The sequence below is a fragment of the Typha angustifolia genome, chromosome 2, assembly GCF_048772165.1.
Source record: "Typha angustifolia cultivar Huaian chromosome 2, ASM4877216v1, whole genome shotgun sequence".
Taxonomy (NCBI): Eukaryota; Viridiplantae; Streptophyta; class Magnoliopsida; order Poales; family Typhaceae; genus Typha; species Typha angustifolia.
Window position 1 is genome coordinate 9684737 of NC_133240.1, and position 16887 is coordinate 9701623.

A 16887-nucleotide genomic window follows, 5' to 3' on the forward strand; every position below is an offset into this window, starting at 1 on the left:
GGGGGTTGGGGTGGCACTTTGAATTTAATTTTTTTTTTGCATATAGCCACCTAAATTAGAGGGTTATTGCAAACAAAGCCAAGGCGAGAAACGGTTGGGCGCGGGAGACAGCAGTTAACCGCGTCCTGTGTGTTGTCTTCCCAAATAGAATGGGAACCTTGGGATTAGAGAGATCCATGTGATGATCTCGTGTCATCTGGGATCCTCGTTGTCTTACCAAATAGCAACCGATCCTCCTCTATCTCCCCACCTTCAAATGCATCGACCTGTCTATCTATAGAATTCCTTCGTCGTGCGCGACCAAGACCGAGCGCCAACCGCCAACCGCCAACCGCCAACCCCCTGAGACGGCGACGATGCCCCGCCGACGCCAGTCGGGGTCGTCGTCGTTCGCCGACGAGGAGGCGGAGGATCTGACGTGGCCGTTTGGGAAGCTCGAGGGGGTCGACCGGGACGAGCTGAGGGAGACGGCGTACGAGATATTCTTCACGTCGTGCCGGTCGGCGCCAGGGTTCGGGGGGAGGGTGCAGGTGGGATTTGACGGCGGCGGAGAGGGGGGAGGAGGAGGAGCCACGGGAAGAGGAGGAGGAGGAGGAGGAGGAGGTGGAGGGATGACGGGAGCGAGCAGTAGGATAAAGAGGGCGTTAGGGTTGAGGACGAGGAGGGCCGCGCCGATGCGGCCGATGGCGTCGCCGGTGGTGGGGAAGACGAGGCAGAGACCGATGACGTCGGCGGAGATCATGAGGCAGCAGATGGGAGTCACCGAGCATAGCGATAACCGGATGCGGAAGACCCTCGTGAGAACCAGTCAGGTAAACATGTGGAAGATAGGAATGAATTTTACTGAGAATTTAGCCTTGTAGTTTTGGATTGTTGGCTTTTCCTAGAGATGTCTGATTTGAAAAGAATGCCATTTCAATTTCGCCTTTTGCGTGTTTGATGAATTGCCTCTCAGAGTTTGTCTATGGCGTTTGCAAAACACTCTTGAGGGCAACTTCTGGATAATAAAACAATCTAATCATACGAAAACAAAGAGGTTCTAGCTTTACTACTTAATGAGAATAGAAACGGGTACCTATTCATTGATGAGAGACAAACTTGATCTAGTAATCGTCTGGGTTGAGTGCCTGTAATGAGGTGGTTTTGGCAGTTACCCATGTTGCTAAGAACTATGGTGTGATATATTTTGGTTCCTCTTCTTTTTATCTCCTTTCTCCAAGCAGTTGGCAGACACTTAATTGCAAACTACAGGAAAGTCCTGCTTTGAATGTGAATCAAGTGATTAGGAACAAGGTCCCGGTCTATGATTTACCTAGCTATGACTAGAATTTAGTATAAGAACAAATGCTTTAATTTGTTCTTTTTCCAAGCATAAGTTAATACAGAATGACATTGCTAATCTGCTATACATTCTGAATGTTTTCCAGTAGTAGAATTTCTGTTCTTTACTTCAGTGGTCTTCTTAGTTGACTTATGTAACTTTGCTATCAAAGCCTAGAATGGGTTTCCTTTACCATGACCTTAGAGCGTGGTACATCTACAGAGAAAAAAGAATAGCACGAGCACACAAAGACATACTACAAGAATTCAAGAAAAATGTCAAAGCAGTGATATTGGTTTTGGATAGTAGGCATAATCTAATGATTTCCTAATTTTGTTCTGTCTCTTTATTAGATGGGAAGGCGAGCAGAGACGATGATTCTTCCCCTTGAGCTCCTCCGCCAATTAAAACCATCCGAATTCAGCGATATGCACGATTACCATTTATGGCAACGGCGCCAGCTCAAGATCTTAGAAGCAGGCCTAATCTTACACCCCTCAGTGCCTTTGGATCGAATGAACTCTGCTGCACTTCGTTTCCGTGAGATCATGAGATCTAGTGAGATTAGGCCCATTGATACAAGCAAGAACTCTGAATCCATGCGCACCCTGGGCAACTGCGTGATTGCATTAGCTTGGCGCAATCCTAATGGTACTCCTATAGAAGTGTGTCATTGGGCTGATGGCTACCCCCTTAATATGCACATATATCTATGTCTCCTCCGTACCATCTTTGATCTCAGGGACGAGACTGTGGTGCTAGATGAGGTCGATGAGCTACTCGAGCTGATGAAGAAGACATGGAATACCTTGGGGATCAATAGGATGATCCACAATGTATGCTTCACCTGGGTCCTGTTTGAGCAATATGTTGTGACCGGGCAAGTAGAGCCAGACCTACTCTGTGCAACCTTGGCAATGCTGGTCGACGTTGGAAATGATGCAAAGAGGCTTGATCGAGAGCCAGGGTATGTGAGGGTATTGTCTGCCACATTGGCTTCGATGCAAGAATGGGCAGAGACGAAGCTTTTGGATTATCACGAGAGCTTTGAGAAGGGTGCCACGGGAATGATGGAGGTGGTGTTGTCCTTGGCGCTTTCATCGGCAAAGATACTTACTGAAGATGCATCAATAGCTGGAAGTGCAGCAGCACTGGTTGAGCTCGAATATGGAACTCTCCGCAATTCGTTGCCTCGAAATCGTGTTGATCAGTACATCAGATCCTCAGTGAAGAGCGCTTTCACGAAGGTTTGTAGTTATAAGTCCTTTTGTTATCTTCTTTTTACACAGTACATCTGAACATATTGGGCATATTGACCATGATATCTGATAAACCTTGCATTTTCTTCTTGTTCTGCTAACAAGTGATCTTTAGTTATATCACTTGATGTTAGATTCTTCTCTTTTTCCAGTAACAATTAATTTCCTATTTGAGCTTGCAAATCCTAGATCATTCCATGAGCTTGTTATCTTGTATAACATCACCAATTCTCATGGCAGATATATGAGAACGGTAATGGGATAATTGACAGCATGGTTGTAGAAGTAGAAGAGGACCCATGCGATACCTTGATGAATCTTGCAAAACAGACTGAAAATTTGGCCATAGTAGAGAAGGAAATCTACAGCCCTATAGTGAAGAAATGGCACACTTGTCCGACTGCAGTCGCGATGGTGACCATCCACGGCTGTTTCGGCATCGTGCTCAAGCAGTACGTCGGGAGGATGTCTCGCCTGACCAACGAGTCCGTCCGCGTCCTCCAAGCTGCAAGCAAGCTCGAAAAGCTCCTCGTCCAGATGATCACGGATGACTCCACGAGCAGCGAGGATGGCGGGAAGGGAGTCCTCAGAGAGATGATCCCTTATGAAGTCGAATCCATTACCTTGAACCTCATGAAGGTTTGGATTGATGACAGGCTAAGGATTGGAAGGGAGAGGGTGAACAGAGCCAAAGAGACTGAGGTGACTGTACTCCTCATTCTCGATTCATTGCAGTCATGTAGATGTTAACAGACAAGCCTCTTGCTTAATTTGATGTGTAACTTAGTCTCGTTTGTTTTCATGATCATAGAGTTGGAACCCGAAATCGAAGGCAGAGCCATACGCGCAATCTGCAGTGGATCTGATGAGGCTGGCCAAGGTGACAGTGGACGAGTTCTTCGAGATTCAAGTGGCAGCCCGGGAGAAGTTAGTGCAAGATCTTGCAGATGGAATCGATGGCCTCATCCAGGACTACGCTGCCTTCGTTGCATCATGTGGTAAGTCTTTTGCCCCCACGATGTGTTTGTTTGCAGAAATGCTAACTGGCTTTTGGCTTTTGTCTAATGATCTAAGGAACGAAGCAGAGCTACGTCCCGGAGCTGCCGCCGTTGACGAGGTGCAACCAGGACTCGAAGCTCCTTCAGCTATGGAAGAAGGCGGCACAGCCGTGCCAGTCCGGCATGGACACCGTGGAGCAATCGGCCGACAAGCCCAGGCTCGTCACCAGTAAGTCTGCGAGGGCCAAAGGTGAGAACCACCACACCAGCCGCGGCACGCAGCGGCTCTACGTCAGGCTCAACACCCTCCACTATCTCCACTCGTCCCTCCATTCCGTCGATAAGTCGCTCTCCTTCTTCTCCCGGGGAGGCCGCGGCCATGGGCCCTCGCCGTCCCCCCACGGCGGCTTGGCGCGCCGCCGCACCGTAGCGCCCACGCACTTCGATCACGCGCGCGCCACCTTACACTCCTCCATCGTCCACGTCTCCGAGCTCGCCGCCTATCGCCTCGTCTTCCTCGACTCCGCGCACTCATTCTATGACACGCTATATGTCGGTAGCGTCGTCGAGGCCCGGATTCGCCCTACGCTCCATACGTTGAAACGGAATCTTACGCTCCTAGTCGGCATGCTAACCGACCGCGCCCAGCCTCTTGCCGTCCGGGAGGTCATGAAGGCATCCTTCGAGGCCTTTCTGATGGTGCTTCTCGCCGGAGGGAGTTGGCGAGCGTTCACGCGGGCCGACCATGCCATGGTGGTCGAGGATTTCGCGAGTTTGAAACGGATTTTCTGCAGCGCCGGGGAGGGACTGGTGGCGGAGGAGGTGGTGGAGAGGGAGGCTGCAGTGGTGGAGGAGGTGGTGGAGCTGATGGCCCTGCCTGCCGAGAAGTTAGTAGAAGAATTAAGCATGATGGCCACCGGTCTTTCGTCGGCCAAGGTGCCGGTTTCCCCGCCCCCCATGACTGGTCGGTGGAGTCGGACTGATCCTAATACGATCCTCCGGGTGCTCTGCCACCGGGACGAGGAGGTGGCGAACCGATTCCTGAAGAGGACCTTCGAGCTACCGAAGAGGAGGTGACGTGAAACTTTCGCTGCCTCTGTTCTACCTACAGTTACAGGATCTTCAGGATCCACCGGGACCGAGAGAGAGAGAGATCGCTAAATGATAGATTGGAAGGAGACGGCTGCGGGGTGTGCTAAAATACAGCATGCAGACGTAGAAGCAAAGGGCAGGCAGGAAACCTTAATGTCGATGAATGGGTTCCTGAGAATTCAAGAAATCCATGTGTTTTTCTTTTTCTTTTCTTTAATTAATTAATTAATTTATTTATTTTTTTGAATCGTACTTAGATTGTACATTCTTTGGTTCTTCAAAAGAGATGGAAATATGATTTTGATATCATAAGTTCTTGTATTCAGAACTATTCATCAAATCAAAATTCAGCCAGCTACTGCGTACAAGTTCTGAAGCTTTTCTGGAAGATGTGAAATTAGTCAGTGGTATCAAAATAAATTCGCAATGTATCTGGAAGAGATTTATTTATTTATTTTGGATGCAACAGGATTATTTGTACTTATAGGCAATGTGATAAAAGGGAATTGCAGAAGAGTATCGTAATTCCCATCAGATTCTTTCATACAACTAAGATGCTGGTTTTGCACTGAGAAAGCTTTCATCTTTTCATACAACTATGACGATTGACATGTTCTGTTCTTATGGAACAGAGAAACATCTGCTACTTTCTTTTCAACAACGAAAAGATAGATACAAACAAAGCATTAAAAGGGAGAAAAAAAAAGTTGATCCGTTCTCGTAAGCAAGAAAACCGTTAAATAAGATCTTAGTGCCATCTCGGAGGATTTGTGCTTGAAGCTTCTCTCTTTCTTTCTGAATTCTTTGCAGCACTGATATTCTTATGCCGCTCAGGGCCACCTTGGAGCCGAATTGAATCAGCTGCTTTGCTACTGTGACTCTTGACTGACTCAAAATCTTCGCATTGGTTTCTGGAACTGTTGCCAATGGCCAAATCAGTAGCTTCAGAGAAGCATTTGTTGATGCTTACAAAACTAGTTATCTCATTTCCAACTCTCAGCTTGTCATCTTGCATGAGCTCCTGCGAAGTAGTATGTGAATTACTGTCGTCAACTTCAATGAACCAATCCATATCCCTACTTTGGACAACAAAATCGAGATCAGTAGCTTCATCCTGTGTACCGGAGGGACTTCCACTGGCATCAAAAAATGCGGCAGAACCTTCTGAATCTCCGGAGCTAGCCTTCGCAGGGTCCAGATCGTCGGAAACTTCAGAAACTCTTGCATCCAGTTCCGGATCTTCTATATCAGGAAAATCTTGTGCCTTGTTTTTGATTGATTGACCTTCAATGGTGATGTATTCGCCCTTTTTGGCGGATATCATCTCAGGAATTATTACAGCCTCTTCTACTTTCCCCTCCTCTCCTTCCTCCCGCTCGCACAGTCTATCCTCTCTGATGTTGTATCTGGCTGCATCTTGTTCATCTTCCACGTGAACATAACAACTGTTGGAAGTTGTAGAGAACTGATCACCATTGCTAACAGCTCCAACATCGTCTTGCAGTTCTTTGGGAGATTTGAAACCTATGTTATCATTTGCAAGTACATCAGTCATATTTTCAGCAGAAACCTGGAAGGCATCAAGTTGATCGATAAGATCCAGACCTCCTTGAGCATCCTCTCCAATTGGTGGGCTTACATCTTCCTGCTTTCTCATGCTCGATCTCTCTGCAATGGTAGCAGCAGTTTCTTCCTGGGGCTGTGAATCATCTATCTCGACTTCCGAAAGCTTTTTAATTGCCGTTTTTGCAGAATTCATGGCCCATTTCTCATCACGCACACCACTGTACAAACAGATTGAATTGTTCACTCATGCCAACGAAGTATGTCTTTGTTTGAACTGAGAAAATATTAAGGTCTGATAGAATAAGTATGTAATTGGAGCTCTATCGAGCTTTATTTAATGAAATGCACGACTCCGGCCATTGTCCTAGGAATATATGCTGCTGTAGTTGACTTTCATGTCTTTTCCTCTTCCACCGTTATTAAATAAACTATTGTGTAGCTTGCTAATTTGGACATTAATCTTATTTATCATATATACGAGCTAGAATGCATCAAATTGCCAAGTAATGTGAGAAAAGTTACTAGCAGAAAAAATAGAGGAACTAAAGTTTTTCACATGCTTACATTCTTTACAAATTATTATAGAAGGTAATGCAATGAGTTGGATAAGATAAAATTTTTTATATATCTCACATCTCCTACAGTGTATTTCATCATTAAATCTTAAATCTAAATCTGAAAATTACGTGAGATCTGCCGCACTTGTTGTCCAAGGTTGAAATTTTCAGTTTCATATAACAACCCAAACGATTATAAGTACAACAAAGAAGTGACCAATTTCTGAAGGCTTTTCTGCACTTTACAAACACAGGTAAGAACTCAAGATTCTCGAAGTAAAATACATTATGCTGATGATCCATCTACTACACGCTTATCCAAAAGGCTTCTAGATGAAAAACTTAACTATGCCAATAATACTTGCAACCAAAAGATTGCTAATATGTCAAGAAAATAGTTGCAACCAAAAGATTTGACCCATAGAAGATAGCAATGCATTTTTTAACCAACAAGAATTTTACCTTACCAACACCTGTAGAGGAAATAGAAAATAATAGCAAGAGATCAAATGGTTAAAGGAGACTTCTTGATGCGAATGCTATTAAACCATATAGAGGGTGAAGAATGGTTCAGGTGCTACCTGTCCAGATCACGTTCAAGTGCAGTAGCTTTTGCTCTCTCTAACAAGTCCATTGTAACAGCCTTGAGAGCATCTGAAAAGAACCCGCCAAGCTGTGCAAATTCTGCCAGAAAATGAATATCTAAATAGACCTGCAATACAAGATCAAGCAGTGAATTAGGAGATGATCATTATGAACAGACAATACAGAGGGTCCAGAAAGAAATAAGATAATCTAGCAGAAAATGGGCAAATAAATAAAGGAAAAAATAACAATATACCAGTATAACTAAGTTTGCTAATCCTTTCACAGTCTTAATAAAATTTAACTGGGTCTAGCCCATTCATTCTCCCAAAAAAGGAGTACGACTAAGAACATATGGATGTTAAAGAACAGGCTAAAATAATGCATGCAATGGATGCTCATCTTCTTAAAACCCTGCATAAAGGATGTACTTCAAGCTAAACTGGAACAGCGAATAAGCAACTGACTGAAAATAACTGGAAAATTATACATTTTGATGAAATGAACTGATGTCAAAGAGGTTAAAAGATCAATAACATATCCAGCGATGAATCTTGTTAAACTTACTGTTAAGGGAGAAATGTTCTTACCTGATCTAAAAAACAATGCTTCTGTACATGTGAACAATCCTCGGCAATTTTCCAATACTCTTGGTTATCTGAGAGCCAAAGAATCATAGCCTCCATCAAGTCTCTTAGCAGCTTCTTTGTTATTCGATCCTCGCCAATAAAAATAGATTCAGAAACACTTTTTATCTGCCTCATCTGTATGAATAATGCCTAACAATCATTTTTATAAATTGTATCAGAGAAAGAAAAATCGCATGAATCAAAAAATGAATCATTACATAGAAGAATGGAAATGAGGCAATACTTAACAAACAGCTGAAGGTATTTCGTTTTCCTCTTTTAGTTTTAATTAGTAGCATGTCCAGTGAAGAAGGACAAGAAATGAAAGTGAGACTTGCATCCAAGAAAAGTTAATAGCAAGTTCATGTTACTAGTTTAACTGGAAGCCCATGACAGCCTGCATTGCAAGTGTACAGAAGTATCTTCAGAAGAATGAGAAAATTAACACTATATTTTCCTCATAAAATCTTGGAACTATGAGTCCTATCATGGCAAATTTACTGTGTTATCTCTTCAGAGCCCCAAAACAGGAAAAAAGATCAATTCGATTCTGCAGCAAATTTTGAAAAGAAAAAAGAGACTCATAATTGCTAAAATAAATGCTGTACCTGGAAAGCAAAAGAAGGCATCATATTATGCTCTGAGCTAGGTCCACATTTACCAAAAATATCCGACTCCAAGTTTATTCTTGCTTCATATTGCACCCTTGACGTGATATCATATATAACTTGCTGGCAGAAACATTCCCATACTCGATCAGCAGCTTCTTCAATAGAAAGAATCAGACCATCCAATTTGTTTTGTGAAGAAATATAAGTGTGGTCTGATAGTAAATTGTCCGAGGGCTCACCTCCCTTAAAAACACGAGCAGAAAGGATTGGGAAGAGACCCACAAGTGTTGTAGAATTGACCAAAAGAGAGAGCTGCTTCTTATACATTTGATCTGAATTACTTCTACGAGAATCATTTGGTAAAGTATCTCTTATGCTAGAAATAGCACTTTCAAGAGAGCACGTATATACATTGAACATTTCAGCAAGGGCCTTTAGAATTAAACTTTCCATTTGAAGGATTACCAACGGGGACATGTCATCCACAACTTCCTGGTCATAAGTATTCAAATAGTGAATCTAATGCAAATTTGTCCTTTAGGAAGCCAGTGAAGTTATTGAACTTTCCCTAACATTGTTAAAATATTTAAACATTGAGAAAACTTGGAGGAAAAAGGAACCTCATAGACAGGAAATATCTAAAAGGTCAGAAGGAACCAAATGTCAATATGACTACCACAATAACCAGGCTGCATAGAGATGTGCGAAATAACCAGCTGTCACCAAGGAAGTCATAAATTGGAAGTCTCAATATCTAAATAAAACATCAGCTTATTGAAAGTCTCAATATCACCAAGGAAGTCATATACTGAAAGTCTCAATATCTAAAATAAAACATCAGCCACAAAGCACAAAGAAACAAACTGGAAATTGTTAACAAATGTTGCAGGGGAAAAAGATGACACACTAGAAAGAGAATAACTTATTCTGACTATATGACATAATATTCCAGAAAAAAACAAACGAACATGCATCAGATGATTCGAAGGAAAAACAGCACACCTGAATTAGTGTAATAAACTTTCTTCCACTGCTTGTAAGTAGGCAATAATCCATTTCGGCACCATGCCCTGTTACAGATAATTTTTCCCTAAATATTCCTGCAATAAGAAATCTACCAGGGATACAAGTATCGCCAACAACTAATAGACCAATAACTTTCTTTAAGTGGTCAATATGTATTTGCAATACCACTTTCATGCAAGGTCTGATTAACTTTACCAAGTCTGCCTGCAAGAATATTCTCTGAGATTCCAGTAAAGAGCAGTACGATAGTACACAGTTCACGGCTTCAACTGCCAAAGATAAACTACCACTAATTTCTGAGATGGATTTGACATACTCCTCAAATGTAAGGCAGAAGGCTTCAGTTTCTTCTGTGGCCCACTTAATAAGTTCTGAAGTATAAGAGGATGATTCACCATACAGTACAACAAAGCTTCTTGCTGCTTGAGAAATGACAGAGAACACAATACGTGCAAGTTCCTTAAGATAATTTCCATGTAGAATTGGTTTTGAGCACAGAAATTCTTCCCTATAACAAATGAGGCGTGAACGATAAAATCCAAGCAGTAAAAAGCTTGCACGGTTAGTTTCACCAAGCTTGCAGAGTCCATAAAGTGCTTTATGCAGTTCAGTTTGTGATACCCGTGGGTGTTGAGCCACATGAGAAAAATGATTGGCAATCTTGGTCTTGTAAACTGATATTGCAGACATATATGCCATGACCAGAGGTGATGAAGAATCTTCATTGGACATCTTTTCAATGGTTTGGGTTGTCATTTCCAAAAGAACCATAGCTTCCTCCATTTTATGCTCAGAGAGAAGAATATCGACTGTATCAAAGGTATCATCAATGTGAGCCTCACAGCTGCTAGGAGAACAAAGATCAGATTCATTCATTTCATCGATGATGGTCTCAACCACATACTCGGATAATGCTTTCAAATAGAGGTTGCTTGTAAGGTCCTTGATGAGCTCCCTTTGAGTTGAAATATGTCCTTTAAGTTCGCGGAGATCACTTTTCAGAATACCAACCTCTTCAAACACTCTACATAGTCGAGTAAGGAAAAGAAGAAGTAAAAACAATAATGTATTAAGACCTTTACAATATATGGAAAGAATAGTACGCTTCAGTGAAAAATATAACGGCTATACTCCTTTATATATAGTAGAATGTACCTAATGAAGGCTGAATAATTTGAATAAACATTTCTCCGGAAACCTTCATATGATACTTTCTTTAATTCAAGGAGCTCTGAGCACAAGCGCTTTATACCCTGGAAATCGTTTTTTTTTCAAAGAAAAAATCAATTTAGCATGATGGTCCAAATATATGCAGATAAAATTAAGGACGTGAAACATAGAAAAATGGAAAAAGAAAATATAGTTGAAATTATGAAATAATTCACGCAAAAAACTCCCCCAATGAATAGAAAGAAAAAAAAGAAAAGCATACCTTTGAGGTCATAGACTCGATCTCCGACTCATAGCCTTCATCTGAGCTCGAATCGGATGAGATCTCCACTGCCGTGTCTCCGTCGATTCGTCCATACCGGAAACGGTTTCGCCTCGTAGAAGAAGCCATCGGAGGAGGAGGAAGGAGCGGTTCCGAGGGATATGAGATCCAAAGTATTGTGGCTTCTAATGCTAATGGAAGGAAGTCCCGACCAAATGCTAGGGTTTTGATCCATCGGATCGTCGATTTCTTCCATGGTTGGATGCCGGCTTCACCTTAGTTTCTCCGCCACCAAATAGAATGAATCCTCTATAGCGGCGCTCGGAGGAAATCAGTTATTTTGCCGCCAAAAAGTAAAAGGGAAATTTATCAAAAACACCCTTACTTTTAATTATTGATAATTCCGACCCTATCATAGGAATATTTATATTTCTCTATTTTGATTTTAATAACTCAAAAACTCTCTATTATTTTAAGAACATAAAAACTAAAAATATCTAAGAAACCCCTTATATGACTTTAAAATATATTTTTTATTACTTTTATCGTAACCTAAAAAATACATTGTCGTTAGTTTTTGTTAATAATCTTCTTCTTGTTTCCCTTTAAATCTTTTTGAGAGGGAATGAGGACTTTAGTATCAATTAGAGAAAATTAGTTGAAAATTAAGAGTTACCAGCAGAAATAAAAGAAGAAAGATCTCAAATGACAATGAATTCCAAAAGAAATTTAAAAAAAAAAAAAACATTGGTTGGGGAAGTATAGGGGTAGTTTTGTTTGGTACACATCTCTTGGTGTTGTAAATATTAGCCAACCAAATCTACTACTGTTATCAATCCATCTTCTTATCTTCTTTCTCCCACTCCCTTCTCCCAGACGCACAGAGAGAGAGAGAGAGAGATGGCGGCGTTTGTGACGACGAGTCACTGCTCGACACTCTGCTTCAGGAAGGCGGAGACATGCGATTCTTCCAGAACTAGGATTAGGTTTAGGGTTTCGACTACTGGGGCGAGCTCGATGCTAGGGTTCGGGAGCTCCCAATTGGGCGGCGCTAGGATCGCCTTTTCTCAGCCCGCGCCTCTTCTCCCCAAGCTTCCGACCCAGCCCATCGTTGCCAGTAATCTTCTCAGCCTCTTAAATTTGAAAAGATGAACTATTTTCTTTTTCTTTTTTGCGTTGGGAACTTATAGGTTTAAATTGAGAACATTGGTTTAGTAGCTTCGATTTGTGAAAATTTCCTTCGTGTTCTTAGAAATCCTATTTGTGCAATTTTGGATCCCAATATTTGATAAAGAACATTGTGTACTGATTCTGTAATATGATTGTTGTTTTACTAATAATTTAAAAGAGCTGAATTTGACGTCCTTTTCTAATCTTATACGATGGTTACTCTTCAGAGTTTAAATTCGCCTTTCAATTTCGAAACTTCCACCTAATTTTTAAGTTATATGATTTTTTTCTTCTTCTTCTTAGTACTTCAACTTTTAAGATATTAGAAGGGCTTGGGTTCTTTTGAACATCAATAAACTGATCTCTAATTTTTCATAAGATACTGGATTATCTACTCTTTACCTGCCAGTGTTCCATCTACAGTCATTTAATTCTGTATTCAATTATTTAACTTACCACATTCCTTCCTGAAGAGCTGAAACTCAAGGAGTAATTCTATTGGATTGAGCAATGAGAATGGTGTTCTTGAAGAGTCCAAATATTTGGTTGCATTTATGTAAGCTAGTTTTGATGAGCCCGAATAGAATGTTGTGGTAAGTTTATAGTGACCAAGTTTTCAAGGACTCATTTCTACTCCTATTTCAGGGAGGATTTGCCCTTTCACTGGGAAGAAAGCAAACCGAGCCAACAAAGTATCCTTCTCAAACCACAAGACCAAGAAGCTACAATTTGTGAACTTGCAGTACAAGAGGGTCTGGTGGGAAGCTGGGAAGCGATTCCTCAAGCTGCGTCTTTCCACCAAAGCACTCAAGACAATCGAAAAGAATGGCTTGGATGCTGTTGCTAAGAAAGCTGGAATTGACCTCAGGAAGAAGTGATTTTGAGCACGACCAGCCTTTTCTCCTTCTGAATTTATTATTTGTTAGTGTTGTGGAAAATCTGACTGCTGTTAAAACGAAATGTTGAGCTCCTCTGTCTTATTATTTGACTTCCTGTGCCTTGTAATTTAGTTTCCCCTGTATTGGGACTTTTGTCATGGCAATTAATTGAATCAAACATTAGTTTCATCAGCCAGTTCAGAATGAACTTTCCACATATATAATTCACTTGTTTGATTGTTCATCTTTGATTGACTTGCTAAATTATAGTATCTCTGCTGGCAGCCTAATTTACAATGATGTACCTGTGTTGGATTTTTCTGCAATGAATGTTGATTTTGTATTTCGTTGCTACTATGGGAAGCCTTTTGACCATTATTTTGCTGTCAAGGATATCATCCCACTCCAGAATGCAGAGCCCCTTGCAGTTTAGTAAGACAAAGGATATGAGGCTACCGAAACAATGATACGGAAGGAAATAATAATCCACTAGGAATTTTGATCCAGTATCTGTTCACTAAAAGATGGAAATGAGAAGCCATACTGGAGGTTCAGATCCACCAACTCATTCAATTATAGACTGTGCATCCAAATCTCCACCAATACAACCTTCTCAAATCTAGGTACATTTGCACTGTAAAATGTTTGACAGTATTTATGTTCTGACTTCCATTGTTTTCAAACATATTAGATACACAGTACTCTCTCAACGCTTCTTGATCTCGAAGGAATAGTTGAGTTCCAGATGGCATCTCTTGTCATCATCTTCAAACTGTAAAGCATCAAGCAGGAGCAAATCAGATATGTATGTTCCATAGAAAAGACTAAATGATTTTTTTTTTCCTGAACATAAAAACATGGAAGGGCAATCTCATATTTTATAGTTGGTGAAGTATGTAGGCTTAACTGCAAAACCATAAGTTCACCCCAGGAAAAGAAAAGGAAGGTGCTGGTGAAGTAGATATACAATTTCATAGCATGTTATAATAGAGAACGAATACCTTCAGTTTTGCAGAGTAACTTCCACGGGCCAGTGCGCCCGATGGAGTAGTCTCTTCTTCCAGCAAATGTTCATAAGAATCAAATTGTGGAGCAAATGTACCAAGCATTCCCTTGGTTTGATCAACTGACATCAAGGAAAATCAGCAGTCATAACAATCACAGTACCTTTTGTCAAATAAATTATGATCCTAAGAAGCATCCAGATTCATTTACTAATATGACAATATAATCGTAAATCTTGGGCTTATAGCAATATATGAATCTCCAAATTTCCTAATATAGTATTCAGCTAGGTTTTTATGTGCCAAAATTAATGAAATGAAATGGATTTCCATACCGCGAAGCCCTTTCTTCCACACTGTGTTCACATAAGTTAAGCCAGAGACAATATTATGCTTAACACTGAATGTCAACTTCAGGCGATAGTGGGAGCCCTCCTTTAGAGTGAACAGAACACGGCTCTGATTCTCCGCAAGTGGTAAAGGATTGACTATTTCAGCACAGCCTTCAGATACAATTCCTATGGAATGAAATGCAACTTCTGGTTCCATTTGGCCTGCTAAAGTAAAATGATTTTAGATATATCTACCATGGATTCGAAGCTGAATTAGTGTGCAAGGAAAATCATCGATCTAACCATTCAGTTCTCCATCAATACAACCAAGCAGCTTCTCCTTCCACCTCCTCAAGCTCTCATCATCCTGTAGTCAAAGCTTCACTCAACTCAAAAGGACGAGAGAGAAAAATATGGAACGGATAACTTCTCTACATTCTTTTGTCTAATGGCAAGGCAATAGATGTTTGAGATTGTGACAGACTGATAGTCATGCCAAAAGACTGATTACAAAAACTTAAGGACACCATGTTTTCTTGCTGCCAAGAAAATCTAAAGATCTAAATGGCTTCATAGACAGTAGGCAACTTGTCAATTTGAAGGTAATGTAATGAAATCAGACACAGAGGATAAATGAACAAAATGATTAAAGGAAAAGAAAAGACATTCTTTCATACTTCAACTATAGTGGCGCTTGATTTGGATGGAATGTATAAGTTGGAATTTATAAAAGGGTAGTCTCCAAGTGCTGCAGAGAGGAAAAAATTATCATGTGGATCTTTTTATATACGAGGTACAGGAAGGGATTAAAACTACAATTACATGGCCAACAGCCACGATCAAGATTGTTCTAAAAGGAGCATCTCTGTTGATTTTAAGGAGAAGCACATAAGATGACATGACAGTTTAAAGCAAGATAGATGGACGAAGCATCACACTTCCGACAGTGAGGAGTGCATATAGAAAGAGAATTAAAATCATTTTTACAAGTGCTATTCTTGCATTGGCTATTAGGAGCATAAAAGTATGAAAAAATTCTTTGGACCTGATGTAGTGGTAGAAGGTACCAAGAAAGTAGCACTGATGGAGATTCCTTCAGTCTCTTTGCAGGTGCAAAGCCTAGTTTTGGACTCAGCGTGTCATTTAGATCAATTGGCTAGATTTTTCAAAGGCTAGTATATGTACCATATGTGTTCAAATCCTAAGTACATCATGATCATGTTAACACTTAAAGGTTGAGTGATCACTGTAAACTTTGTGTGCATAACGATAGAAAGATTTAAGAGTCGATCATCTCCTTCCAATAAAGAAGATGAAATATGAATAGAAAATTTCCAGGACTTCGGAAGACGAGACTTCCTTAGAAATGACATTTATACACACTAATATAGATGGGGGTAAAATGATCGACTTGAAAAATACTTGAAGATAACAGTAAATATTCTACACAGTTCAGATTAGATCAAGCTCATATAATGCCATGGAAAGAGGAAAAACATGATGCAAACCTTACGGTATAAATGCCACACATTTCCAGAATCAAGACAAAATTGAAAGAGGCAACAAAAGGAAATCGATTGAGAAACAGACAAAAGCCTAGATTTTATTCAACCAATATATCTCGCAAAAGAATCCACAGCAAAGATCCATATGAGATAACCCCCAAAACAAAAGCACATTTTGAGCAAAACCCACATTCCAGATCACCTAAAAGACGCAGAGATCGAGATGAAAAATAGAAAAGAAAATATTTTCTTTTTAATCAAAACCTTATCTTTCTCCAGCTGCTCCTTTAGAGGGATCAGAGGCCCAGGGACGAACCCATCGACGCCAACCTCCTCGTCCTCGTCATCCCCATCCACTTCCTCCTCCTCCTCTTCCTCCTCCTCCTCGACTCCCACCTTCTTCTCATCATCATTCCTCCTCGGAGAAGCCGCCGCCTCGTGCCTTTGAGATCCCGGGGCGGACGAGCTTCCCGCTTCGCCTCTACCACCTCCTTCCATCGCCGCCAAACCCTTCCTTCCCGATCGAAACCACCAAGGTTTTAGAGAGAGAGAGAGAGAGAGAGCGCTAATTGCGAGTGTGGTGGCGTATATTATTACTTAAAGTACATACATTTGCGTACAAATTTCGGTATGTCTTGGTCTTAAAAGACAATGATTCGATGGTGATTTGCTTGTGCTGTCGGCGCGAGACATGTGCCCCGGAGAAGCCTGTGCTATAAGATTCGTGCGAGGGGGGACAAATGGGTTGGCACAATTGACTTCGGGTCTTGGAAGGTATATAACCGGATAAGATGAACGGGAGTCAAAGTCTAATTAGGATCCTGTTGACCTGCCCAAGATTGACCAGTGTCTGACTGGGTTAATTCTAGGGCTAGAAAACAATAATCTATATATGTAAAAAATACTCGACAGCTTCTATGAG

General features: G+C 41.1%; 4 protein-coding genes across 7 annotated transcripts; 2 read left to right on the forward strand and 2 right to left on the reverse strand.

Moving 5' to 3' along the window:
* The first annotated feature begins 73 nt into the window (after positions 1-73).
* On the forward strand, positions 74-5027 carry LOC140771236 (protein unc-13 homolog). The gene is made up of 5 exons (XM_073112692.1): positions 74-812; positions 1675-2568; positions 2821-3282; positions 3392-3578; positions 3655-5027. Exons 1-5 carry the CDS (start codon positions 357-359, stop codon positions 4653-4655), a joined length of 3000 nt encoding a protein of 999 aa, XP_072968793.1. The 5' UTR covers positions 74-356; the 3' UTR covers positions 4656-5027.
* Positions 5028-5248: 221 nt separating this feature from the next.
* On the reverse strand, positions 5249-11338 carry LOC140772518 (exocyst complex component EXO84A-like). 3 transcript variants are annotated; one of them, XM_073114648.1, is made up of 8 exons: positions 11077-11338; positions 10800-10897; positions 9621-10668; positions 8616-9110; positions 7969-8157; positions 7375-7505; positions 6276-6454; positions 5249-6194 (listed from the first exon to the last, which is right to left on the reverse strand). In XM_073114648.1, exons 1-8 carry the CDS (start codon positions 11203-11205, stop codon positions 5419-5421), a joined length of 3045 nt encoding a protein of 1014 aa, XP_072970749.1. In that variant the 5' UTR covers positions 11206-11338; the 3' UTR covers positions 5249-5418. The 3 variants fall into 3 exon arrangements, with proteins under 3 accessions (XP_072970749.1, XP_072970741.1, XP_072970732.1); XM_073114640.1 differs by having other exon boundaries at positions 5249-6454; positions 7969-8142; XM_073114631.1 differs by having other exon boundaries at positions 5249-6454.
* Positions 11339-11929: 591 nt separating this feature from the next.
* LOC140776163 (large ribosomal subunit protein bL28c) lies at positions 11930-13316 on the forward strand. Its single transcript, XM_073119779.1, has 2 exons — positions 11930-12193; positions 12892-13316. Exons 1-2 carry the CDS (start codon positions 11977-11979, stop codon positions 13122-13124), a joined length of 450 nt encoding a protein of 149 aa, XP_072975880.1. The 5' UTR covers positions 11930-11976; the 3' UTR covers positions 13125-13316.
* A 352-nt stretch (positions 13317-13668) lies between these two features.
* On the reverse strand, positions 13669-16549 carry LOC140776152 (rho GDP-dissociation inhibitor 1-like). 2 transcript variants are annotated; one of them, XM_073119760.1, is made up of 5 exons: positions 16230-16549; positions 14764-14827; positions 14464-14685; positions 14126-14250; positions 13669-13896 (listed from the first exon to the last, which is right to left on the reverse strand). In XM_073119760.1, exons 1-5 carry the CDS (start codon positions 16461-16463, stop codon positions 13831-13833), a joined length of 711 nt encoding a protein of 236 aa, XP_072975861.1. In that variant the 5' UTR covers positions 16464-16549; the 3' UTR covers positions 13669-13830. The 2 variants fall into 2 exon arrangements, with proteins under 2 accessions (XP_072975861.1, XP_072975870.1); XM_073119769.1 differs by having other exon boundaries at positions 14464-14682; positions 16230-16543.
* Between the last annotated feature and the right edge of the window lie 338 nt (positions 16550-16887).

What these genes read in the sequence shown, in the direction of transcription:
- LOC140771236 (XM_073112692.1), top strand. Translation starts at nt 357, where the DNA reads ATGCCCCGCCGACGCCAGTCGGGGTCGTCGTCGTTCGCCGACGAGGAG. An exon ending in ACAGAGCCAAAGAGACTGAG is followed by an intron (nt 3,283 to 3,391) that starts GTGACTGTACTC and finishes TCATGATCATAG; the next exon opens with AGTTGGAACCCGAAATCGAA. An exon ending in TGCCTTCGTTGCATCATGTG is followed by an intron (nt 3,579 to 3,654) that starts GTAAGTCTTTTG and finishes TAATGATCTAAG; the next exon opens with GAACGAAGCAGAGCTACGTC.
- LOC140772518 (XM_073114631.1), bottom strand. Translation starts at nt 11,205, where the DNA reads ATGGCTTCTTCTACGAGGCGAAACCGTTTCCGGTATGGACGAATCGAC. An exon ending in AGCATTGTTTTTTAGATCAG is followed by an intron (nt 7,506 to 7,968) that starts GTAAGAACATTT and finishes CTTGTATTGCAG; the next exon opens with GTCTATTTAGATATTCATTT. An exon ending in CTTGAACGTGATCTGGACAG is followed by an intron (nt 6,455 to 7,374) that starts GTAGCACCTGAA and finishes CTGTTTGTACAG; the next exon opens with TGGTGTGCGTGATGAGAAAT.
- LOC140776163 (XM_073119779.1), top strand. Translation starts at nt 11,977, where the DNA reads ATGGCGGCGTTTGTGACGACGAGTCACTGCTCGACACTCTGCTTCAGG. An exon ending in GACCCAGCCCATCGTTGCCA is followed by an intron (nt 12,194 to 12,891) that starts GTAATCTTCTCA and finishes CTCCTATTTCAG; the next exon opens with GGAGGATTTGCCCTTTCACT.
- LOC140776152 (XM_073119760.1), bottom strand. Translation starts at nt 16,463, where the DNA reads ATGGAAGGAGGTGGTAGAGGCGAAGCGGGAAGCTCGTCCGCCCCGGGA. An exon ending in AGCAGCTGGAGAAAGATAAG is followed by an intron (nt 14,828 to 16,229) that starts GTTTTGATTAAA and finishes CTTTGACTACAG; the next exon opens with GATGATGAGAGCTTGAGGAG. An exon ending in TATTGATGGAGAACTGAATG is followed by an intron (nt 14,686 to 14,763) that starts GTTAGATCGATG and finishes ATTTTACTTTAG; the next exon opens with CAGGCCAAATGGAACCAGAA.